Below are 25,381 nucleotides of genomic sequence, written 5' to 3' on the forward strand. Positions count from 1 at the left end.
AATTTTCATATAAATTCATCATGCGCCTTTGCAGATCTTTATCCTAGTATTAATATATAAACGAACGAGCATATATTATTTGAGAATGATTAGTCGAAATGTCTTATACATGAACATTTTTGCCATGACTTGGGAAAAAACTAGAGGATTATGTTAACACAGTGATTATTTGATTGCTACAAATGTTATGATATTGATAAATGGGATAGACAAAGAGCGTTTATATTGATTAGAGAAACAGAGAGAAACTATTTCTAGCAGTGGTGGGATTGGAATATGACCACAAGATCACCGGCCCTGGATCTGGTGACTTTGACAGAGAGCCTACCATTAAGAGGAGCATCACCACCACCAGAGAAATGTTCGCTACTAGGTCGACGAATGGAGAGAATATGAGGCACTGGCTTCACGGAAGAATAGCTTTGCTCCGGAGAGAGGAGGTGTCCGAGGTGCACGTGAGATAAAAACTAGAGAAAACCGTACCTTTGTCGGGCGATCGATATCCAGACTTCTCATTTTGAGGTTAAAAGAAATGATTTAGAGCAACTTCAACTTTTTTTTTGGTCGACAGAGCGACTTTGACTAAGACACTAAATTTGATGTTAAAATAATATTTAAAAAACCAAATTTTTCTCCAGTTCAAAAAAAAAAAATATTATATTTTTTTTTTATTATGCTGTTTTATTTTATTTTATCTTCAATACAACACCAAGATTTAACATTAAAAGTTTTGAATTTTTTTTATAAATAGTATTTGTTTTAATTGGCTAATTCATTTAAATTTAAGATGAAAAATTAAAAAGAAATAACTGTTTATATATTGTTCCTAAAATTATTTGATCACATTTAGATTTTATGCTTGTTTGATTAAAAATTTTGAATTATTTAAACTTTTATCTTTTTAAAAAAGTTAATTTATGTAAAATACCAATTGAAATTAAAAATTACACTATTACAAATGTTAGTATAAAATATCTATGATTTTTTTTTGGTTAAATTTTTATCTAATTTATAATATTCATTTAATTATATTATTCACTGAATTGTTATGAAATAAAAATGATAAGTATAAAAAAATTAATGTGATATATTTAATTTTGCTTTAAAATTTGAATTAACTAAAAATATTAATTTAATTATATTACTAAATAAAATAAAATTATGATTTTATATTTATTGTAATTAATAATGTTCTACCATATTTAGTGTTTTGAGTTCTATTAAAGTTGGTCTTAGATAACTAAGATATGACAAAACAAAAATGCATTAATTACATTTGACTAATTATACACTTATACTGTATTATTTAAATGATTATTTCCATAAGAGATGCCTAGTTTCTTTTTGTAACACCTAAAATTTGTTGACCTCACATGACAGGGGCGGATCTAGGTAGTTTAGGAAGGTGGCAGCTGCCCCCACAAAAGGTTACAAATAAATGTTTATGCATTAGAAAATGTGTGTTATCTGCAGTTTAGTTGGCCAAATCTCTTTGCCCCCACTAGGTTTGGGTTCAAAACCTACCTTCCCCATTAATATGTGCATTTACCTCCTTTTTTTTTATTTTATGTGTTACATTTTTTTTTCTCCTCACACGTTGTTTTTTGTCAGCAGATCTCTTCGTTCAGTTAAATTTTGTTTTTCACAAACAGTTCCAGTTTTTTTCATTTTATTTTGTTAGTGAGTTCATTATTTTTTCTTCTTTCAGTTAAAAAAAAAATCTTTTAGCTGTATTATTTAGTTTATTTTTCTTCTAAATGTTATCTATGCTAAAGATATAAAACACATTTATGTAAAGTATCAAATAATTTTTTTTTGGCCCCACTCAAAATATTTTCTGGATCCTCTTAGATGTTTTACACAAATCTAAAATTCAAGATTTTTTTAAGCTATGCAGTGTCTTTTTTTGAACACCCTAAGCACTTCCAAAGGAATTCTTCCCGTTGGAATTCTTAATATATGTTTTATATATATATATATATATATATATGTATATATTATATATGTATAAGTAATTGTGGGATTTTTTGGAACTCCATAGGTAAAGATTATTAAAAGAGAGTTTTAAGAATTCCTAAAAACTCTTATTTCTACAATAATTGTGGACTCCACAATTATTTACACGTATATAATATATATATATATATATATATAATACATATATTAAGAACTCTAATGGAAATAACCCACATTGGAGATGGTCTAAGCTACGCGGTTTAGAAATCTTTTTAAACAGAATGATGAAACTACACAATACTACTTAAATCTGAAAAACTTGGAATCTGAAAAAGGGAGCTTCAGATTACTTCTTTAAATCTGAAAAGGGCCGTACATTGTAGTTTAATGCATTAAACATACTTAAACCAGAAAGATAACCAAATGGCCATGCCCATCCTATAATTTAAATGGGTTAACAAATATATTCAAAAAGCCCAATAGAAAGGCCCAATACGAACTGCGACATTTGTAAAAATTAAAACCCTTTCGTCTTAGAAAAAAAATCATTTCCAGCTGCGATTCTTTCACTCCTTGTCAGCTCGATCGAGAGAGATGCCGCTGGGAGAGAGAGGAGGATGGGAGAGCAGCGAGTCCATGTACTGTGGCGTTGAGACTGATTTCTCCGACGATGTTCCTTCTCTTCTCTCCTTCCACATCTCCACCGGCGGATTCGACTATGTCCTTGCTCCTCTGGTTTGTTTCTTTCATTACTATTACTTCCCTCTGGATTCATCTCTCTCTCTCTCTAAAGGAGTTCCCTTTTTGCTTTACGACTACAGATGAACCCTTCGTATAGGCCGAGCTTGGTGGAAGGGAACGGTTCGGAGACTGAGGTTCTTCCAGTCTCTGGCTCTGACTTAGTCTTGGCACCTTCCCAGTGGAGTAGTCATGTCGTTGGTATGATCCTATTTGCTTTTCTCTATTGTGATGAATGAAGTTGCTTTGATTGATTGGTGCTCGTACATTTTTCATTCTCTAGGAAAGGTTAGTTCGTGGATTGACTTGGATTCTGAAGATGAAGTCTTGAGGATGGACTCAGAAGCCACACTGAAGCAAGACATAGCCTGGGCTACACATCTCTCCTTGCAGGTGCTTTTGTGAATCCATGAATTTGATTGATTGTTGATGAATGAGGAGGAATTGCGCACTGCTAATGTTTGTTGTTTGTTGCAGGCGTGCCTTCTTCCTACTCCTAAAGGGACCTCGTGTGCCAATTATGCTAGATGTGTGAACCAGATCCTACAAGGGCTGGGCAACTTGCAGGTGGTTTATGAGTCTTTTGCTTTCGATTCGGTCAAGCTTTATTTGAGATAAGCGTTTTCTTTAAAGAGAATTTTTCATTCCAGCTCTAATAGTTTGTTTCTTATTCTTTTGTTTTGTTTGAATGTGATTCTGCTATGAAGTTATGGCTGAGGGTTCCACTGGTGAAGTCTGATGGAGATTCAATGGATGCTACCACAGAGGTTCTGGTAAGACGGTGTATCAAAATTGATTCAAACTTTAGATTGTTCTTACTCTTTGTGCCTGATTAGCATTTTGAGACTGCTTGTGTTTTTAGCATTCTAAACCTTTAACTTACAAATGAGTCTTCATGTTTTTTAGGCTTTTTGTTATGTCAGATTGGCTTTAAATATTTACTCGCTTCGCTTCTATGCAGAATGATTCCTGGGAACTATGGAATTCGTTTCGTCTTCTTTGTGAGCATGACAGTAAGCTGTCTGTTGCTCTTGATGTTATGTGAGTTGAGAAGAAATTCCTGATTGTTTTTTGTTAATGTGGACTCTAAAAGTTTGTTTCCCCTCTGCAAACATAACACCATTTCCTTTATGTAGGAGTAACCTACCCTCTGAAAGTTCACTAGGACGCTGGATGGGAGAGTCTGTGAGAGCAGCCATAATAAGCACTGATGTAAGTCCCTCACGGCCTCACCTTCTTACCACATTTTAAAAAATCGGTTTTGAAGTTCTGTGAATCACAAAATGCTTCTAATTTGGGCGTGCAGTCTTTCTTAACAAATGCTCGTGGTTATCCTTGCTTGTCAAAACGCCATCAAAAGCTAATAGCAGGATTTTTTGATCATGCTGTCCAGGTAATATATATATTCCATTCTTTGATACGCAGAACACTAAATATAAATGCCAAGAATTTTCACTCTTTATGTGATCAGCTTTTTTTACTGAGTATGTCATTCTGTGATAAGAATCCTCTTTTCATCCATAAATATATGTTGTCTCGTCCTAAGGCTCATTGTCATCAATCTTGTAATTGCAGGTTGTAGTTTCTGGAAAGCTTGTTCATAATCTTCAAAGGGCTTCTGATTCTAACGCTGAAGGTAAATTTTCCGTTTTTTTCTTTCCCCGCTAACACTTAGCTGTTATTCTCAGGGCTTGGTTTATAGTGGTTCAGTTTATAATCGGCATCGTTTATAAGAACATCCGTTCCATGTTTCGAGCTAATGAGTTTGTATATAGTGTTGTCTTTTGACAAGTTCCCATATGTTTTGGTTCTCAGGTACGCAGAGGCATCCCCTGCGGTCATATTTGGATTATGTTGCTTATCTGTTCCAGAAAATGGAACCACTTCCTGAACAGGAACGCATAGAGGTCATTTGTTGGATCCTTTACCTCCCCCCTCTATTTCTTTTTCTTTTTATCACCAGAGATGCATGCAGGCAGAACAAAACTCAATTCTTATCTTTTTTTTTTACAGCTTGGCTACAGGGATTTTTTGCAGGCACCCCTGCAGGTTATTCTCTCTTCATAAGTATAGTGATTTCTGTTTGTTTACACTAATACCTTACAGTCACTGTCATGAAACTGCTCCATTCTTACTGTAAAGAGCTTCTACTGTGTTTTAAGTACAGCCTCTGATGGATAACCTTGAAGCCCAAACCTATGAGACATTTGAGAGAGACTCTATTAAATACATCCAAGTATGTTGCGTATGCTTGTTTTATTTCCTTCACATCTTAAATTTTAACACCTCTATTTTCTGGACGACCCTTCTTCTGTTTTCCCTTCGGTTAGCAGAAGGGAGTAGACCAATGGATGATTTTGTTATACAATTCAATATTCTACGAATATCTTGCGTGGTTGCTTCTTATGTCACGCCTAACTTTTGTCTCTTTTTGTTGCCAGTATCAAAGAGCAGTTGCCAAAGCCTTGGTGGACAGGGTCCCTGATGAAAAAGCGTCTGAGTTAACTACTGTACGTTACATGTCAATGTTTTGCTTTCATAGCTTACATGTGGCATTTTCATTTATAAGTTTTTGTTTTTGATACCTTATAAAGTACTTCAATAGCACTAAAGTCATAGTTTGTAGGTCTTGATGGTTGTGGGAGCTGGAAGAGGACCCCTTGTTAGGGCATCGTTGCAGGTAAAAACTTATGATGCAACTCCACGCTGATCACAATGAGACACTGTTTAGTAATCAATTGTCTTCATTGGTTTTTCATCGGTTTCACAGGCAGCTGAAGAAACTGATCGCAAGTTGAAAGTTTATGCGGTCGAAAAGAATCCTAATGCAGTTGTAACTCTCCATGTGAGTTGTCGGCAACCGAGTCAGTTGTAACACTGCTAAGTTTTATGTTTGTTTCTTTCGGACGTGCGCAGCGGTTTTATTAACTCAGAGAGCATCTTTATCCTTTCTGACAGAATTTGGTTAAGATGGAAGGGTGGGAAGGCATGGTTACGATAATATCATGCGACATGCGTTTTTGGACTGCTCCTGAAAAAGCTGATATATTGGTCAGTATGTACAGGTTTTGGCAGCTATTAGGCATACCGACATTATACAGTTCATCTAATTCTCGTTTGCCTCTGTTCTTCAGGTTAGTGAACTGTTGGGTTCTTTTGGGGACAATGAGCTCTCTCCAGAGTGTCTTGATGGAGCCCAAAGGTTTCTGAAGCCAGATGGAATTTCGATACCATCCTCGTACGTGTACTCCTTCGCTAAGTTGAATTTCCATTAAAAAACTATGCTCTTATAGCTCTGCTAGTACAGTTTTAAAGCTTGAAGTATATTACATCTGTTCTTCTGTTTCTCTAACTCGAGTATCATCATCGTTACTTTTGTAGGTATACAAGTTTCATACAACCTGTAACAGCTTCGAAGCTTTACAATGACGTAGGTCCATCTTCTGTGTACTCTTTCTCACAAGAATTTTCAGTTCAACTTAGTATTTTACACTAATTGTGGCAGGTTAAGGCCCATAAAGATCTTGCGCACTTTGAAACTCCTTATGTCGTCAAACTGCACAGTGTAGCTAGACTTGCTCCTTCTCAACCTGTGAGTGTCCTCTGTCTTCAGGATTGGCTAGTAGTAGCTTAAGGCGTTCTCTTTGAGTACATATATGCATGTCTTGCAGATCTTTCGATCTCATGTATTTTGTTTTGATTTTAATTAGGTTTTCACCTTTGCTCATCCAAACTTCTCAACAAAAGCCAACAACCAACGCTACAAAAAGCTTCGTTTCAATCTACCAAGCGACGCTGGCTCAGCCTTGGTGCATGGTACAAGGCTACAAAGCTTTTCTAGTCTTTTGTTAGCTAAAGTGGGAATTATTATCTCCGTTTTTTCTATTCTGATGTGATCATACATAACTCTAACATAAACAGGATTCGCTGGCTATTTTGATTCCGTCCTGTATAAAGATGTCCATCTTGGGATCGAGCCTACAACAGAAACACCAAACATGTTCAGCTGGTAATGGCTTAATGTTTTGAGTATGACATTCAGGCAGTTCAACCTACCTCTTGCTTTAAAGAAGAAAAAGAAAACCTATTTAATATGGTGTTCTTACTGGCAGGTTCCCCATCTTTTTCCCATTGAGGAAGCCTGTGGAGGTTCACCCAAATTCTCCATTTGAAGTACACTTTTGGAGGTGTTGTGGTTCGACGAAGGTACACAAATTGTTAAAACCACAATTACTACACAGCTATTCTTCCATCGTCCTGGGAACCATTATTGATTTTGTGATATTCGGGTTCAGGTTTGGTATGAATGGTCGGTGTCTTCGCCAGCTCCATCTCCGATGCACAACACCAATGGCCGTTCCCACTGGGTAGGCCTTTAGGATCAGAGGATACTGAGACGAGTCTTGGACTGATGATGAAGTGATGTAATTTCATTGTGCTGTATTTTTATGTCGAATGAAAGACTACAAGTTAATCAAATCTCTTTTGACATTATGACAAAAGACCAAGTGTTGCAAGTACATCAAATCTCCTTTGACCACCTTACGACAAAAGATGAAAGTTTACAAGTGAATCAAATGTCTTTTGACCTTATGACAAAAGGCCTAAGTGATCAAATCTCTTTTGAACTTATGACTAAAATCTAATTCTCAAGTAAGTCAAATCTTTCATTAAAATTTAATTTTTGAAGAAAATATACAAAATGAAGAAACGTATTAACTCATGGTATTTATTACAAATATGATCCAAATTTTAAGAGTGGATACATTGACAAATGTAAATCAAATTAAAAAGAATTAAACCCCAACAACGTATTAACAATCATCGTTTACCACATTGGAATCGTAATATTTACCCACCAAAACCATGTTGTATTCTTGTATAAAAACACACCAGACCCAAAACTGTAAGCACCTTATTAACAATTCATAGCAAAAAAAAATTACCTGAACGAGTACTCACATGCACATACACACCCACATAATCTCTCCCTCTCTCTGTAACACAAGCACACAAAAGTCTTCTTTCAGCTTACTGGATTACTCAGCTGGGTGTTCCGGTCTCAGTAGTCGCAGCTTCCTCTATTTCTGGAATGGGGCTGTTTCCACGTTCACTAGACGAGCTGCTGCTGTTAACCACTTCACTGGTTTCAATCAATGAAGGAGGGTCTGTGACCAGTAGAGCGGGAACAGGATGAAGAAGTGGATTATCCTCTGAATGCTTCGGTTTGTTCAGCCCGTTACAGTGAGGGCAATAATACGTAATGTATGCGAAGTCCTCTTTCCTAGCAAGCCCTGCACAATTATCAAAAACCATGTTAGAAACCAACATATAGTCACTGATTCAAGTAAAGAATGATGCTTAGAGATTCATTTACCGTTGTGCATATGACAGTTTTCACAAATGATTGCAAATGACTGTGTAGGGTCTTCGCCTACAAGGAGAGCCGCGATGCGTGAGATCCAACTGCCATCGGGAGCCGCATATCCCTGAGGACTGTAATGCGTGAGATCCATCTGCTGGTTTTGCTCTGACGTGCCGAGTAATCTCTCGCTTGCCCCAGAATGGCGAGACTCATCATCAGAATGATGTGTTGAAGTGCTTGCAGAACTGTGGGGTCTAGTATTCGGATGTCTTCGATTCCTCAGCCCTCGTGATTGGTTGACCTCCATGTCGTTACTCTTTCCCCAAGCCGGATCGACTTGGGATTCATCTCCTAACACCACTTTTAAGCCTGAGTCAGCACCTAATTTGGATGCCAGGACAGTTGCAGCAGCTGCTTTTGCAGCGGGATCGGGGTCATATCTCTGCATCAAAAAGGCCCATGTTAGCACCAGATGTAGCTGCAGTAGTAAGCTATCAAAGACCTCAAGTCACAGTGACAAGCATTCTTCCGCCTTGCTATCAATTATTTGAACATACTAACACATAGTAATAACTATAAGTGATAAGCACTCAAAGCATCAGTACTTGAACAAAGTAATACGAGCAAGAAAGAAACGGCAAACAAAAAAAATCAGAAAGAAGGGCAGTGATAAAACAGAAGAATCCTAATACAATCCAAGATGATAGAGGCCACACACACACACACACACACACGCAAAATTCTATTCGTTCAAGTCTACTACACTGACCTCAATAAGTTGTTGGGTGATGTAAAAATTGGTCCTTTCTTTAAGCTCATTGATTTTATCCAACCTCTCTGCTCGAAGCTTTTCCAAGGTCCTTTGATCTCTGCGATCAACTATACAACCAGTTTTACACAGAGAAACATGATAAAATACAAAAGCATGTCAACACACAAAACTTACACATCTTTGAGAAGCTGACGATGTAGGAATAAGCAAGAGTAGAGAGAGCAGGTAATAGAAACATTGGCAAGATCCGGAAACTCCTCATCTTCCAATCCAAGCCCTTAGTTCTGGTTGTCATGATCGCATAACCCACTGCAACTATCTGAAAGGAATCACATATGGAGCTTCAAACAAACAATTACGAATCCAAGGCTACTAATGATCAATACGTATATTTTCTTAATCAATCTGGAAGCAAAATGATATATATATATACATATTAACCACTTAAATTTTGGAAGCCGAAGAGAGAATAATGTTTCATCTTTGTGACACACAGGACGACTCAGCCTATTCACCAACCTAAATGGAAATGTTTTTCACCACACATTAACTAAAAACATCAAATTCAAAATCCACTGCAAATGAAGCAAATAATAGCAACCTATTCTGCTATTCACTAACTCAAAACATGAGAAATTCAAATTCAAAATCCATAGTGCTGACCTCAAAGATGAGGGAGGAAAGGACGAGGTTTCTAGTGAGTTTCCTCCATGTGATCGACCTTCGCTTGATCCTGGATACAACATTTGCTTCCTCCTTTGAGATGTACTCAAGCCTCTTCTCCAAATCGTCTCCTTTGTCTCTAAACATCGCGTTCCAAATACGCGAGAAGAATCCATTTTGTTTCTTCTTCTTCACGCTATCATCGGAGGTTGCGGCGGCAACGGGGGAATCATTCTGATCACGTGTCTCAGCCACCGCTCCTTCCTGCTCCTGCGCCATATCCTTTATTACCTTATTGATCTGGACTTTCTCTTCAGAGACGAACGATTTGAATATCTCGAAGAGTCATCAGCTTCATCGTCATCATCTCTCTCGAGCCAAAGGAGAAGAGGGAGGAACACGAGATCCACCGGTAAAGCCACGTCAAACATTAACGCACGTGATCCCTCCGTGCTTCTATACCTCCACTATTGGGCCCAGTTCTTCTTGCCCATTCTCTTCCATCTCTATTGGGCTTAGTTTCCATCTCTCGAACCTTTCATAATTTTTTTTTTTTTTTTTACGTCTCTGATTTTGGTCTAATGCAAGCACAATTTACTTAGTGCATTAACATCCACTTATGGATCATAATAAAAAAGGGAAAAAAAAGTTGTTTTGTCAGTAAGTGACACACCCAGTGGGACTCGAACCCACAATCGCTTGATTAGAAGTCAAGCGCCTTATCCATTAGGCCATGGGTGCTTGTTGTTATTTCACTAGAAAGAAAAGAATTATATATTTGAAACACACCATAAACTAAGCCTGGAGGTAGTGTAATGCATTTTTGTGGTTTCATCAGATCTTGAGCTCATCAGTGCTGCTTCTCTCTTTCTTGCATCAAGTTGGTTTCTACTCGTAGCCTGATATTGTCCGGTTCATACAGAGAGGTTGGTAAATGGAGAAGTGTAGTAGGAGAGGAAAATCATGTGGGAACAGATATTGAAAACAAATGCCTCAACACATGCAACATAAAATATAGGTTGGACGCCAACTCCTAATCGTTTTATTCAATTCTTAACATCTCATGAAGTCCAGTATAGAAGAAGAAAAAAAGAGGACACACATGCAAAACAAGAACAACAAACTGCATGCTAAACAAAACAAGTTCAACAAATACAATGATACAAGTATACCCTCACAAATAAGCATCTAAAGGAACACATGTAACTAGTTGTTAAACCATATTTAGCACTAAAAATGACTGCAAGCATTAGTCTAGATTGTTTATCCAGTCCATTATGAGGAAATTGTCCAGCTGTAAGTCTTCTACTGAATATATTGATTCTGCAGTTGCGTCCACTGGGAGATAATGTTCATTGGCAGAAGACGCATCAGAGGAAGCAGGAACATGAGATGGAACCTGATATGTTGCCGGGACTGTGGTGGTCGGCGAAGAAGGGGCAGACGCAACTGATAAAGCATAGTCTGTTGCTATTGTCTGTATGTCATGCTTGGACAGAGGCCGGACAGAACCTTCAGGAAGCTGAGGCTTTTTATCATTTGGAAAGTTGAAAACTCCTTTCTCACCCTTAATGCAAAACAAAGCAGAGTCATAGGCTCGAGCTGCCTTCTCTGGAGCATCATATGAGCCTAGCCATATTCGTCTTCCAGTCCTTGGAACTCTGATCTCAGACACCCACTTGCCCCAGGACCTCTTCCGGACACCCCTATAGCATTTCAATCTTTGATCTTCTTCAAGTGAAGAGCTAAGAAGAGGAGATTTAGGAGTAGAGGGTGGCATCATATCCACAATAGATGCAGATCTTCCAGGTTTATGCACAAGTATAGAGACTGTAGAAACTGAAAAGTAAGGGTATACTGTATAGCAAGCAAAGAGAACATTTGGAGCAGGTGGAGATGAAATGGAGAGGCACGCCAAGTTTGTTAACACCACGTGGCATTGAAGAAACTGCTGTTGTGACAGGATAGTAGAGTTCTATCCGAGGAATCGACTGACAAAGTAAAAGACAATTTACTTTGTCAAAGCATACGTTTCTTTAAAAGAGAGACACTGCAGAAAAAAAGTAAAAAAAAAATGAGGGGAAGAACCTACGGGTTGTTACAATTCAAATGACGGTTTCTTTATAACTTGAGACACGTGTAAGAAACACCACAGATTCGGAAGTTATTATGCGATCAATCCAAAGCTAGCTAAAATTTCAGTTTCTGCATATGCTAACCAGAAAATCGGTAAAAGCATTAAATGTAGACTGACACCTTTTGATGGAAACATTTGATCCAAGTCATAAGAGCGTTAAGAAGATATCTCAAGTGGAAGCCTGAGCTACTTCTTGTATTCCAAGCCTAACAACAATGAAATGGAAACTGTATAAATGGGAAAGAGCCAAAAAGGTAAGATGGCATGCAAATCTTCTGAGGTTAGAAACATTAACTAGATCATATAATCTTAATTCTGAAATTATGTACTAACTAAAGCTGTAAGCATAATCTTCTACTGTTACCTAGATGGACCACAAAGGAACGGTTGATGATCGTCATACATATCACATTGATCTCCATCAGCAAACTGCTTAAAGACAGGTACGCATAAAAGAAATATCAGCTAGTTATGGAAAACTCTACTGAAATACTCATTATATTAAAAAAAAAAAAGGGATATAGACATGATTCTTCATTATTGGACTATTCTACTTTTGCTACCTTTCTCTGTTTTGACGCATAGGCTTGGCCTTCAATTTCAGCAAATACCTTAACACAACACGCAAGAATGCTTCCGGTAAAATTTAGGACACAAACGCAAGTTCATGTCTCTTCTTAAAGGATCTAAGAATGGAATCAAGTGCCTTCTCACAAACCCCTTCACAGTGCAAAAAAGAAGTAGAGAGAGAATCTCACACAATCTACAAAAAGCAGACAATCTCACAAGTAGCAAATAAACCTTTTAATATGGATAAAAAAAATTATCTTCAAAGAGATTGGAAGGATTTTGTCACTCCAAACACTTTAAAGAATCTGAAACTGTTTGCTTCTCGATTTGAAGCTGGAAAACTTCAGAGAACTCCTTAAGTAAAGACTCATGAGCTACATCTATCAACCTCAAATCACCGACCTTTCCTTGTTCTCCATCTCCAAGCAACCCCTTTATGCTCCCAACTTGCCTGTCTCTAATCCCACATGGAACTATCGAGTTAAACGGTGAGAGCCAGACCATGATACGTTATCCATTTCGACACACGGATACCCATGGCCGCCACCTTTTGGTTGCCTACAACAACAAAATCAAACCAAAGGAGATCAAAAACTACACTACAAAACTAAAAAAAGACAATGTAGAGATTTGAGACATTACCAACCCAAACACCAGTCAAACCATCAAGACGTGAAGCTCTGATGGAGAAAGCTGAGGAGAGAACACGGATGACAACCTCTTCAAGCGTCCTGATGTACCAATGAAGATCCATCTCGTGGTTCCTAAGGTTGATTATAGGATACATAACTAGCTACATTGTTCAAAACATATCACATTCTTCTTTAGCTTCAACAACTCATAATTCATAAAGAAGTGTATTGGTGAGATTAGTTGTTACCTGACCAGGGCCATGGTAAGTGACTTCGCCACCACGCTCGGTTCGATACACATCGAAAGGAGCGTCCTTTACGTCGAAATTGAGATCATCCTCTGAGCTGCCAGTTCCCATTGTGTAGACAGGAGAGTGCTGTAATAGAATCAGAGTGTCTGGACAGTCTTGGTTTCTATCAAGCAATATTTTTTTTCTCCTCGACAAGGCTTTTCTGCCATGTCCAAGCTTTCTTGTATGGAACCAATTGGTCGTAGAGATCGAAACAAAAGGTTTATGGTGATTGCACAGAAGGTGTTCGTGACAATGCCTCAAACGAAAAAGAGGAAGTGAGTTGAAAAGATGGAAACTTTACTTTCTTGGATTTACATGATTGGCTGCGTTTAAGATCTTGACAGATCTGGGAACTCTGTTTCTGTTGGCGTTAGTACGAGGGTGATAATGGAGACCAGAGAGTAGTGTTTCTACTCGATGGAACGACTCCATAACACTCAGATTTGTAACAAGCTGGATATTAGTTGGAGTTGTTTTTTTATAACTTTTAACCAATTAAAACCCATTAAAAGAGAGTGGCTTTATATACTTATTTGTTCGGAGCTTCTTCTTCTTCACTGAGTTCCGTGTTCAGGGACTGTAAAGCTGTAGACTTTACAAAGGAATATGCTGTTTTTTTTTTCTGGGTTTCTTCGTTGAAGAGAATGTGTACAATGTTGGGTTTGATTCTTGTCCTTGATGAGAGAGAGAGTAGGAGTCTTAAGCCACATGAGCATTTGATCACACATTGGTCTTATGCCACTGTCTATCATTCGGTTCCTGGTAAGAGAACGAAGGGCTTTGGAGATTAGGTTTAAATGTAATAAATTAAGTAGTTTGGGGGTGAAATACAAATCAGTGTGGGGTCAAAAGTATAAGAAAATGAAGTTCTTACGGTAAAAAAAAAAAAAAAGCCTGTCAGACAACCATGCGACCACCCTAGGAGGTCAAGCCAGTCTAGGTAGCGATCCTCTACAGCTAAGAGAGTCCGAGGACAATCGCAGGCCGTTAATCACACTCAAATCGCACAGCCATGATTCATCAACCAGGGTTTGGGGACTGTCTCCTTAGAAATCAAGGATACAGAGGTACGAGCCTATAGAACAGATCCTGTTCAAGTAAGGTCGTGACCAATGATGCTTTCTAGACATATATAAACAAGCTATAGATTTTCTGTCTCTCCGATGTGGGACTTTTATCTCCCAACTTTCTTGTGACACGTGTAGTTAATTATTAGTTAAACTGTTTTTTTTCTTTTTAACTGTTATAAAGACAGTGGCTTTATCTATGGTTTGGTCCATCATCATCCAATTGGGGTCGTCTTAACTTTCTGGGCGAATACTTAATTGTTCGGAGTTTCTTCTTCTTCACTGAGTTCAGTGTTCAGGGACTGTAAAGGTGTAGACTTTACAAAGAAATATGCTGGTTTGTCTGGGTTTCCTCGTGGATGATTATGTTTTAGTATTTGACAGTGGTGGGTTTGATTCATGTCCTTGATGAGCTCGTCATTAGTCTTATGCCACTGCTTATCTTATCATACGATGAGATTTGTTCCTAGTGAGGGTAAGAAGGATAGTAAGAGAAGAAGAAGCTGGTGGCAGAGGTTTTTCTTTGATGATGATGATGTGAATTGGCTTGGTTTGAGGGATGACGACATTGTTGATGAGATGTCTGATGAAGAGAAGTTGGAGACTTGGAAGAGACGAGCAGATGCCCATTGTGAAGTTACGAGACTCTGCTGGTCGTGAGGGAAGTGACGACCAATCAGATTCAGAGCTTGATGAATTAACTGGTCCTCAGAAAGGGTTGGTTAAAATGTTGAGGGTATGATATGGTTTTAGGAGTAGAAGAGGATGATATTCTATACGAAGAAGACAAGACCGTGTTTTTGCTTATGCATCTTCGAAATCGGTGAGTTGTGTGATAATCTCACTATGCAACATCTTTGCAGTTGTAGCATATGTGTCTTAATTACATGTGTTGTTGAGTCTACTGTTGAAGACTGATCAATGCTCATTGACATTGTAACTCTCTTTGCAGGCAATTTTTTTTAGCGATATTGATCGTCATACCATGGGCACTGGACTTTCTAGCCCATGATTATGTATGTACTCATGCCCTTTTTGGACTGGTGATTTCTTCATTTACTACAGTCAAGTCCCTAGATTATTTCTCCATTTGCATTGTGTTAGTTCTCAGTTTGATTGTTTGGTACGTGCCTTTGCTTATAGATATGTAAAGACTGTACCACTTGCTGCCAAGACGCTTGATGTGAGACGCAGTCAGAAGCGTCTCCACCTCTTTCTGATGATGATTTATGGTGGGAGTTGCGGGGTATAGCGTAAGATACAACTCCACAGTTTTAGTTTCTTTTGATGTGTAAGTGTTGAAAACTCATCTTGATCTATATGAGACAGCCTCGCTATTGTTGTTTTCGGGTGCGAGAAGAGTGGGAGATTAGAGAACCGGAAAGCATTTGCCAACATATGGTCTGATATGGTGTTTGGGATCTCGCTCTTTTGTTATTTTGTATGCCAAACAGAGTAAAGTAAGCTTCTGTTTCCAACCTATAATGACATTTTAAATTCCATGTCAAGCTACTAGCTGTTAAGCCTACTTTGTTCACATGTGCTGTTTTTCGATAAACCCTTTTCAGGTAGCCTTGTTAAAAGTTTACAGGATATCAGACACGGGGAAAGCATTTCTCATCATCCTTGTCACCGACATTTTCTTGGGGTAAATATAATGTCCTATTCTTTGCTTTAGTTAAGAGCACAACCACCAAAAATGAAGCTCGTAACAAGTGTTAAAAAAAAAACCAAAAATGTTAATAGTTCTAGTAACCTTTTCATTAGAGATAAGAATGGCTCTATTGACAACCAGTTTATGTGTAGAGAAGGTATATAACTTAATGCTTCTTCTTGTAGGTACCAATTCTGAATCTGGAGTGGGAGACATTGTTAGAATTAATAATGGAACATTATGGTCTTGCAGTTGAGCAATCTACTATAACAGATTTACACCATTTTAAACCAAGTCAAGTACATATAAGATTTACGTATAGATGCTGCATAGATCATCCATGATATGCATAAGCTAATGATAAAACATACTACTATACTAGGTAGCATTTTGTTACTAAGCATAGCATATTCACCATTACTTTACTAGACTTCTTAAGAGATGATACTGTAGCTTCCTTCCTCAATTTAGCATGGCGGATTTCAAGGGCCAGTTACAAGTTAAAACCTATAATAAGCATCATCTTGTATGATTTAATTGTATCATTAGTATACACCATTTGCTATGATAATAGTCAAAATCTGAAGCAGACAAATCCCAAAAGCACACAAAATAGTGTCTGAAATTAAAAGCATATTTGTAATGGTGAATATGCATTAAATTTGATTCGATCCGATATTTGCTTTGCTTCGATCCAAAAAATCCGGATATCCGTAAAGTTTCGAAGAAAAGCAAATATTAAAAATTAATATTCGTTAAAAACAAAGCAAATCACAAATATTAAAATTTTAAGAACCGAATATCCGCTCCAACAACTATATAAATACATATATAAATATATTGATTAAATATAGAGTTTTAAATATATAAGTTTATATAATTGTTATTTTAACGTATGATTTAATAAATTTTATCACATTATTACTTATAAAAATATTAAAATAAAAATAAAAAAATTATGATATCTATAACTTTTTCTTAAGTTTGTCTTTCTTATAACTAGTTTCAAAATTTACAAACATATAATTTGACTAATTCTTTTATTTTTTATTTTATATATCGTGTAAATATTGTAAAAAACAAATTTATTCCGATTTTTCTAGATTATTTGTATTAACTAAAACGAAAGGATATATCCGTAAGTTTTCTTAAATATCTACAAATATATACATATTTTCTGGATATCCGCAAATATATGATCTATGCCCAGCCCTACTTGTCCAAGCAGAAAATGTCTCCTTTGTTTTCTACTGCACTTAAAACAAGAAATTGTAAAGTGAAAACATGACAAAATAAGGAAAAAATAGAGAGGAATGTCTGACTTATCTGGCAGTCAGCAATTCCATGTGAGACCATTACTAGCAGCCTTTGACCGAATCCTAGCCCTTCAAAGGCTTACGCAACATTTTAGTTACATAAACAGAACTTTAATTTTTGACTAGGAAAGTTGACCAAAAAAAAAAAAATTTGACTAGGAAAATATTTTTTATATTTATTACGCCATCATAATTATCAAACCATGCACGATGTTCTGAATATTATGCGTCATAACTATTGTTAAATCCTAAAAGTAAAGATTAAAATGCATTAGTTGACTATGATTCTATAAAAACCTCTTGAGAGGTATATAGTTGGTTTGATAGAAGAGAACACAGCTCATCTTCTTCTTTCATCCGCCAAGATCGGATCCTATCCATCTCTCCTCCACCACCTTATCTCAACAAGTTAACACAATCCCACCAAACAAATAACAAAAACATTTTTTTATTCTTTTCTTAGACAGAGAGGGAGATTTTGGGGGCTTGTGTTCTTCTCCTTCTCTTCATTGAAAGTTGTCTTTTATTTTTATATATTTCTTGTTGGATTTTGTTTGGTTAGATGGGTAATGTAACATCAAATGTGGCGGCCAAGTTAGCCTTCTTCCCACCTGAGCCGGCTACATACACCGTAACGAATGATGAAGAGACCGGGAATCTGATCTTCTCAGGAGTCTCGCCTGACATGAACATGGAAGTCCATCAGCTCAGCACAAAGTCAGGCAACAGAGTTGTGGCCACGTTCTGGAGACACCCTTTTGCTAGATTCACGCTTCTCTATTCTCATGGCAATGCCGCTGATCTTGGCCAAATGGTCGAGCTCTTCATCGAGCTACGTGCTCATCTCCGTGTCAACATCATGAGGTATATAATAATACACATTAGAAATATAAAACCTTATAATGTTGTTGTTAGATTCTGGCAATTAATTTTATTTTGTGTTTTTTAAACAGTTATGACTATTCAGGGTATGGAGCTTCAACAGGAAAGGTAAAAAACAAAGAGAAATCATTCAAAATTCGGAAGGTTTAATGTGATTTTCATATGTTTGTTTGTTTTTTTTTTTTTTTGGTGGTATAGCCGTCAGAATTCAACACATATCATGACATTGAGGCAGTGTACAATTGCTTGAGAGGCGATTATGGGATCAAGCAAGAGGAGGTGATTCTGTACGGACAGTCTGTAGGAAGCGGGCCAACGCTGCACATGGCTTCAAGATTGAAGAGGCTGAGAGGAGTTGTTCTTCACAGCGCCATTCTCTCTGGCATTAGAGTCCTGTATCCTGTCAAAATGACACTCTGGTTCGATATTTACAAAGTAAGTAAACACACACAGACAAAGAGGTTTCTTCATACTATATGGTTCTGTCTTTAATGTGTTTGTTCTGAATGTCTTTACTGCAGAACATAGACAAGATACGCCATGTCAACTCTCAAGTTCTTGTCATACATGTACGTAAAGCTCTATCAAGTCTGCCTTCACTATTCATTCTGTTGATTGAATTTTCTGATTTGACCTGCAGGGAACAAATGATGAGATTGTGGATTTGTCTCATGGGAAGCGGTTGTGGGAGCTGGCCAAGGAGAAGTATGATCCGTTATGGGTGAAAGGAGGAGGGCATTGCAACCTCGAGACTTATCCTGAGTACATTCAGCACCTGCGCAAGTTCATAAACGCAATGGAGAAACTCTCTCTAACCAACCCACCATCAAAACAACTAGCCAACGAGCCTAGTATCACTGAAACTAAACATAACCGGTGCTTGAGATTTCGGAAAAAGTAGGATGGGTTAGTGGCATAATCAGAAGACAGTTGGTAGATTCCTTCCTTTGCATTCGCATGTGCTTTCAACTCAGAACACTCAGAAGCTGCTCAAATGGGATCTCTTCAGAGTTCAGACTCAAAAACCTTGTGCAGAGTCATTTCCTCAGTGTGATAAAGAAACAATGCTAAAACACTGGCTCACAGACAATGGCGATCATCTAGGGATGTATTTACTGTAGAATGTAGCTCTCTGTTCTTGGATATTCCTGTAAAAAACATGTATTGTTGTAACACTAAGTTTGGGGGATTGTAAAACATCATTGCTTGTGGGAGGAGGTAACAGAGAAAAGATGTAACCAGAGCATGTTCCTCAAGCTATCCACTGTTCCTAGAGGCTAGAAAAATAATTACAGCACATGGAGTTACTTTCACAAAAACCTTCCCAGAATCTTTTGACAACATGGAACATAAAATACAGAACCAACTTAGTGGCAGTGAAATGGACAATTATAATTATGCATATAAAGAGAGTCAATACAAGGCCAAGCCTGTCTTTAGCTACAATCTGATCCAGAAGCAAAAAAGAGAAAAAAAAACTACATATATGGAGGATAGGATTGTCTTCTTTGACAATTCAACAGTTTCCTTTTCTTGAGCTAAGTTGGGAAAGTTCGGTTTCATGGTAGACATGAGAAGTGCAATCAGTTTTACTCACCTTCCCACCCTGATTGCCGAGCTCTCTTCTCCCACAAGGCAGTGATCTTCCTCTCCTTGATCAACAGAGCTTGAGCTCTCTCCCTAGCCGACTCACAAATCTCGGTGGCGGCGTTGCATTTCTCAGCTTCCTTTTGGTACTGAGATGCAACTCTCTTAGCTTCTGCGAGGGTAACATTCATATGACGGGTGTGCTCATCTGCAACTGCTTCTTGAAGCTTCAGCTCCTCGGTAAGAAGATCCACAAACTGCTTCTCCATTTCCTGTTTGAGCTCTGGATCATCACCTCCACAATCTGTTCACAACACAAGTCAGAGAAGGAGCGTAAAGACTTCACAAGAGCTATATAACTTTTATGTTATATATCAGTAAAACGTCATGCAACAAGATAAGGAAATGATATTGTGTCCGAGTGAGTCTGATCACGGATAACTATCAGAGTAACACTAGCCTATTCTAGAACCAAAACTCAATTGGGATAACTAATGGCTACTAATCATCAAAACTTCACTTCTTCAAATTACTGAAGGCTCCTCAATAACAATCAAGCCATTCTTGTAACTTGACAGAGAAACATTACACGCATAGCAGCTAAAGCAAAATCAAAGCTTCAGGATCGAGATCTAACCTGTAACAGAGAGATTCGCAAGCCCTGCAACAACAAAAAGAAACCAACTTGTTAAACTATCCACAAGCTGAGATTCATTCTTAATTGCTTCAAAGAGGCAGCTTTGATTCAAAGATCCAATACTTAAACCAGATCAAGGACACGTCAAAGTTCTGATCTTTACACTAGAAAGGAACTAACTTTTCACAAGAAGCTGTGAAAACAAAACTTGCCATCACGAATCCAATGGAACATTCAGATCCAAGACACCTAAAAAGTTCTGATCTTTACACTAAAAGGAACTAACTTTCACAATAAGATGTGAACACAAAACTTGCCATCACGAATCCAATGGAACATCTAGATCCAGACCAAAAACGAGAAAGAGAGGGAGAGAGAGAGAGAGAAGATGGTGGTAATACCAGGAGCAAGCTCGAGGAGAGACACAGGAGGTGGGCAATCACATAGGCAAGGAGGACAAACAGAGGTCTTACGAGTGGATCCAGCGAAACCCTTGTTGAATTTCCAATACAGGGCAGGCCCACACACCACTAAAGCAGATACAACCGCGAAGATCACCAGACATTTCATGCAGTCTCCGGAACGACGCGCCATCGCTGCGTAGAACACGTAAGCTCGATCGAATGAAACCAGAGTGCAAGTTGTTGCAGCAGCAGCAACAATGGCGATTAGTGTGGAAGAAGAAATAGAAACAGAGCTAGCAAGTGTGAATGAATGGGGTAAAAGTGACAAACGACGGCGTTTTAATGGATCCGGACCAGTTGTCGGTAGGTAGAGTGCATTTCTCACGGTGCATCACTCTTGACTGTTGTTCTGTTCCAACCAATTAGTTTGGTATCTATCTATATATATTATTATAAAATATTGTTCTCCCGATCCTCAGCCCTCCACATCAGCAGCCATTTAGATAAGTTGCTCTTTCGCGGCGACACATGACGCTGATGACCGAAACTCAACATTTCATTAAGTCGCGAATCATGCTGGGCTTTCAACGTTTGGCCCGGAGAAATGGGATTCGCCCTTAACCCTAATTTTGCTCGACTGAAGAATCGCAGATCGTCTCTTCTCTTCTTGCGATGGCACCGCGTTATGTTTGTGCTTCCTTTCTGTATCGGAAACAGCCCGAGTTGTGATTTCGTGATTAATCCTATTAACTCCATCGCCCACTATGAAGTCTTTCTCATTCCGGACTGCAATGGTGGTGTGTCATCTGTATAAATATGTGAGTATTTCTCATTCCGAACTCATCCTCTCTTCCTATATCTTGCAATATACTGATTCGCGTTGTTATGGTTAAATCGAGAGTCTTCTTCACCGAACCCTAAACACATCCCCTACTTGGATCCACAAGTGGCCTCCGTCTTCTATTGGGGCTGGCGATTGCTCCGGGAATAAAGCGAGCGAATGAGACGGCGGAGAGAATAAGCTGCGGAAAACTCAGGCTTTTGGAGAAGGATAGAGGACAAACCGCGATCGAGAGGATTTCGGATACGGAAATTAATATGTGGACGATAACGGCGAAGACGGTGGGGATGTGAAAGCCATAGGGGGTTTGTTGGAGAGAGAGTGTGTGAGGCCTGATGTGATATTAGTTGAGGGAGAAGAAGACAGTGACGATGAGGATGATGATACGGTGTTATTGCAATGGGATAAGAACGAGGAAGTTTGATATCAGCCAAAGTTATCAGCCTTTTGTATACCAAGTATGAAAATAATTTTTTTATTTATTTTGTGATCATATGAAATCCCAACTAAAATAATTTCCACTAATAAGAAGTAACTCTATTGCTTCTTAAAAATCTAACGATTTTGCTGTTTAGAGATTTTGCTCACAGGAAGTCGTTGTTGATGTACAAAGCGGAGGAATTGTGGCGGCGGAAGAGCTTCAGCTATTGATAAGCCTAATCATGTATTGACACCAGAGGAGGACGAGAATCAGTGTCAGAAAGCAGGCTATGGTCAGGTCCTGCATGAGCCCTTTCTGAAATTCTTAAAGCATGAAGAAGGAGATGAATCGGAGGTTTCTCAGGAGACAGAGAGACTCGCCGTGGAGTATTGCGATCCCAAACCAGGTGAATTTGTGGTTGGTGTTGTGGACCTGTGGTTTCTGACAACGAGAACAAGCTCGATGTGAGTATAGTTGCGGATATGTTGGGGACCATGATGACGAATGAGAAAGTTCCATTGTACTACAAAGAATTTGATTACTTGCTCTGTGATTTAAATTACGATGCTGAAGAATTCTTGGTTCATGGTAAAATGGGGATTATTAGGGATGATGATGAAGATGGTATTTAAGTTGTGTAGTTTGCAAGGCAAGGCATGCCTGTGGTGGAGATAGGACAATGATCTTTGCAGATGTTTTATGGAGGACGTTGAGTGGAAGGCCTTTGCTTTCTTCTAGGCGTTACTTTAGGAGAATTGCTTGGCATCAAGTGAGGCAGGTCTCTTTTTGTTCCTTGATTTCAAAAATTGTTATTGGTTGATGTATCAAGAAGATTCTAATGAAAAGTAGGTTTTTATGTGGCAGAACAAGCAGCTTAATGAGCCCACTGACGTTGAGATAACTGAGTGGAATATCTCTCATCAGAATTGAGGTAGGCTTCACATGTTTGCTTAGAGTTCATGCCATTTTATTCTGTAGGTAGGCTTCACATGTTTGCTTAGAGTTCATGCCATTTTAGTGGATTTAATAGTTAGGTTTTTGTTTCTTCTTAGGGCTTGAGAGGTTCTATATTGTTGAAGAAAAAGTAAAGGAAGAGTTTCTTTTTTTGCTGACTTACAATAAGCTTTTTGGTTTCACTGTCTCTAGGATGGAAGCATGATAAAGCTTTAAGAGTTTCAGAGATAACAAGGAATTGTTTTCAAGGTTGATGAACTCGATATACAAGCCGGACATAGCGAGATGTTGCAAGGATGTGTTAAAACCTGGGTAGTAGTAATCTATGACAAGAAAAATCATAAAAAATTTGGATGCTAAATGATGACGAAAAGACAGATGGAAATGAGGGAATTCGATGATTGTGTGTGATAGCAGTAGAGAAGTACAAAAAAATAAAGAATTTCACGTGGACCCCTTTTCATGATTTTCACTCTTAGTACTGCAGATTTTTATTCTTCAATATGAGGCTTTAGATGTGACAACTTCGTTTTCTACTGTTCGGGGCGGATATATGCGCAGGATAAACTTTTAAAGCATAGCTTTGATTTTCAGGAAGAATCAGAATTTTTTTCCTTACATGTAAACTGGCAGATATGAGTGTCAAAGGAATATAAGATAATGCAAAAATAGTTAACCAACTACTGGTCGTACTAAAATACTTTTTAATGATCGTGATTGAGATTGTACTAAACAATAACATGGTTTCTTATTTTCCGTCCACTGATAGATGGAAGAAATAAACTTTCTGAATATCTACAAGGTGAGAGGCCAGTGGGGATGTAAGTAGCAGCTAGGAATCTCTTTATCCAGAGAAAAATTTCGCTTATTTATAAATAAGAATGAAGAAAGAAAACATAAGAGTCAGGTCTTTCAGTGGAGATAAGATTTCCCAATTTACATATTGATGGTCGGGTTTAAAAGATTTAAAGGAGAGTTTGGTTGGTGTTTATTTTAAAGAAAATTTGTTCTTTGGTTTTATTTGCTGTGCGTCTTATTTTATCTGTAATGTCTTCTCATGAATTGGTTTAGAGACCAACAATATATTTATCGTTCTGCCATTTTTTAACATGATTCATTCTTTATTATAAAATAGTTTGGTTTACTTAGAAAATAAACCGTTTAAACATTCAGTTTCAATCAAAAACCATGTTTAGCAATTTATTTTTTCTTAATTATGTTACAATTTTTGGTTAAACAATTATGTTGCAATTTGATCAAAACAATCTTTCAAAACTGTTTTCTATGCAACAATCTAGCTAAGAAAATTTTGGTTTATTTGGTCATCTAATAAAATAACTTTGGTACTCTATCAAACCAGACCCATTTCTCAATTACATCATTATTAATAATAAAATAAGTACTATTATAAGTTTAGATATTTTCTGCTGCCACCTCAACCAACGAGAAAAAAGAAACATGACACATCAGTGTAAGTTCTTTAACATTTGAACTATCATACTATTAATAGTACATCAAATGCTCCATAATAATCTTCATAGCTAACAATACATCAAATAGTTATGGTTTTATATTTTTTATTAGTTAGCCTAGATTTTGGTGGTTAAAAAAAAGAAAACAATTACAGAATTCTTTTTTTTTCAAATTTTTGTTGATGTGAGTTTTATGAAAGATAAAAACAACATAGATATACTTTTCTCGGATATAATAATTCATAAATATATAATCTAACATGTTATTTATAAATTTTAGATAGCAACTATTCATATCATATTTTATGATACTTGCTTATTTTTTAAAAGAAAAAGGTAATAAATTGGCTTTTCTTATTCTAATTGTTAGAATTATTAAATTTAAGAAGAAATATATTAAAATCTATTAAATACAAGAAAAGTAAATATTGTGAACACAGAAAAATAAATTGTAAAATATGTAATAAAAATAGTGAAAATTATAATTAAAAATAAACTAAAATTTTATCAAAATTTAAAATATACTTTTATTTTTTCTATTTGTTTACCCGTCCGTAGGGCGGGTCCGGGCCTTGTTTTTAAAATTTTAATGTAAGATTATCTTGTATTACTATTATATTTTTTTATCAAAATCTTGTATTACTATTTATAGTTTTATATTTAAGTGTAAAATTTTATTAATTAATACTACTGTAATATTTTTATACATGTGCTAATTATTTATAGAAGTTTTATTGATTTATATTAATTATGACAAATATAAAGATCATATTGTAAATTACAAATAATTTTGAAGTTAAATTTAAAATTTTAATTTAAAAAAAACACTTTAAAACTTTAAATATAAAGTTTTGCAAACTCTAAAATACATAATGTTTTTAGAGATGCTCTTCAGAAGCTAACTATTTGAAGAAGAAACCTAATCATCCATTTCCCTGACACAGGAAATGATGCAGTTATCTAAATGTCATAAGAGATCTTGTTACCTCTTAGTACCATTCGTTGAACCTCGATTCTCCC

The 25,381-nt window shown here is 37.1% G+C and overlaps 5 protein-coding genes, 2 long non-coding RNA genes, 1 other non-coding gene and 1 pseudogene across 8 annotated transcripts; 4 read left to right on the plus strand and 5 right to left on the minus strand.

Moving 5' to 3' along the window:
• Positions 1-2,510: 2,510 nt before the first annotated feature.
• Positions 2,511-7,267, plus strand: LOC106328602 (protein arginine N-methyltransferase 1.5-like). The gene is made up of 23 exons (XM_013767077.1): positions 2,511-2,691; positions 2,778-2,895; positions 2,978-3,087; positions 3,172-3,261; positions 3,402-3,467; positions 3,656-3,735; positions 3,831-3,906; positions 4,001-4,087; positions 4,270-4,330; positions 4,510-4,601; positions 4,708-4,743; positions 4,862-4,930; positions 5,136-5,204; positions 5,321-5,374; positions 5,465-5,539; positions 5,653-5,745; positions 5,829-5,932; positions 6,076-6,124; positions 6,200-6,286; positions 6,405-6,510; positions 6,616-6,703; positions 6,807-6,900; positions 6,990-7,267. Exons 1-23 carry the CDS (start codon positions 2,551-2,553, stop codon positions 7,071-7,073), a joined length of 1,929 nt encoding a protein of 642 aa, XP_013622531.1. The 5' UTR covers positions 2,511-2,550; the 3' UTR covers positions 7,074-7,267.
• A 123-nt stretch (positions 7,268-7,390) lies between these two features.
• On the minus strand, positions 7,391-9,907 carry LOC106328486 (uncharacterized protein At2g24330). The gene is made up of 5 exons (XM_013766932.1): positions 9,495-9,907; positions 9,006-9,150; positions 8,829-8,938; positions 8,072-8,501; positions 7,391-7,988 (listed from the first exon to the last, which is right to left on the minus strand). Exons 1-5 carry the CDS (start codon positions 9,771-9,773, stop codon positions 7,738-7,740), a joined length of 1,215 nt encoding a protein of 404 aa, XP_013622386.1. The 5' UTR covers positions 9,774-9,907; the 3' UTR covers positions 7,391-7,737.
• Positions 9,908-10,162: 255 nt separating this feature from the next.
• TRNAR-UCU lies at positions 10,163-10,235 on the minus strand. The gene has a single exon. It is a non-coding gene; the product is annotated as a tRNA-Arg (tRNA).
• A 329-nt stretch (positions 10,236-10,564) lies between these two features.
• On the minus strand, positions 10,565-11,305 carry LOC106334397 (ethylene-responsive transcription factor ERF015-like). The gene has a single exon (XM_013772679.1). The coding sequence runs from the start codon at positions 11,275-11,277 to the stop codon at positions 10,744-10,746; it is 534 nt and encodes a 177-aa protein (XP_013628133.1). The 5' UTR covers positions 11,278-11,305; the 3' UTR covers positions 10,565-10,743.
• A 1,171-nt stretch (positions 11,306-12,476) lies between these two features.
• Positions 12,477-13,602, minus strand: LOC106334398 (annotated as a pseudogene).
• Positions 13,603-15,210: 1,608 nt separating this feature from the next.
• On the plus strand, positions 15,211-16,430 carry LOC106332883. The gene is made up of 5 exons (XR_001268211.1): positions 15,211-15,257; positions 15,337-15,446; positions 15,523-15,653; positions 15,762-15,841; positions 16,033-16,430. It is a non-coding gene; the product is annotated as an uncharacterized LOC106332883 (long non-coding RNA).
• A 942-nt stretch (positions 16,431-17,372) lies between these two features.
• On the plus strand, positions 17,373-19,511 carry LOC106328141 (alpha/beta hydrolase domain-containing protein 17C-like). Its single transcript, XM_013766520.1, has 5 exons — positions 17,373-18,027; positions 18,117-18,153; positions 18,244-18,480; positions 18,567-18,614; positions 18,686-19,511. Exons 1-5 carry the CDS (start codon positions 17,726-17,728, stop codon positions 18,944-18,946), a joined length of 885 nt encoding a protein of 294 aa, XP_013621974.1. The 5' UTR covers positions 17,373-17,725; the 3' UTR covers positions 18,947-19,511.
• LOC106328143 lies at positions 19,415-21,076 on the minus strand. Its single transcript, XM_013766521.1, has 3 exons — positions 20,671-21,076; positions 20,270-20,293; positions 19,415-19,936 (listed from the first exon to the last, which is right to left on the minus strand). Exons 1-3 carry the CDS (start codon positions 20,861-20,863, stop codon positions 19,635-19,637), a joined length of 519 nt encoding a protein of 172 aa, XP_013621975.1. The 5' UTR covers positions 20,864-21,076; the 3' UTR covers positions 19,415-19,634.
• Positions 21,077-22,130: 1,054 nt separating this feature from the next.
• LOC106334090 lies at positions 22,131-22,867 on the plus strand. The gene is made up of 3 exons (XR_001268523.1): positions 22,131-22,341; positions 22,543-22,713; positions 22,800-22,867. It is a non-coding gene; the product is annotated as an uncharacterized LOC106334090 (long non-coding RNA).
• The last annotated feature ends 2,514 nt before the right edge of the window (positions 22,868-25,381 follow it).

This window comes from Brassica oleracea, chromosome C3 (genome assembly GCF_000695525.1).
Source record: "Brassica oleracea var. oleracea cultivar TO1000 chromosome C3, BOL, whole genome shotgun sequence".
Taxonomy (NCBI): Eukaryota; Viridiplantae; Streptophyta; class Magnoliopsida; order Brassicales; family Brassicaceae; genus Brassica; species Brassica oleracea.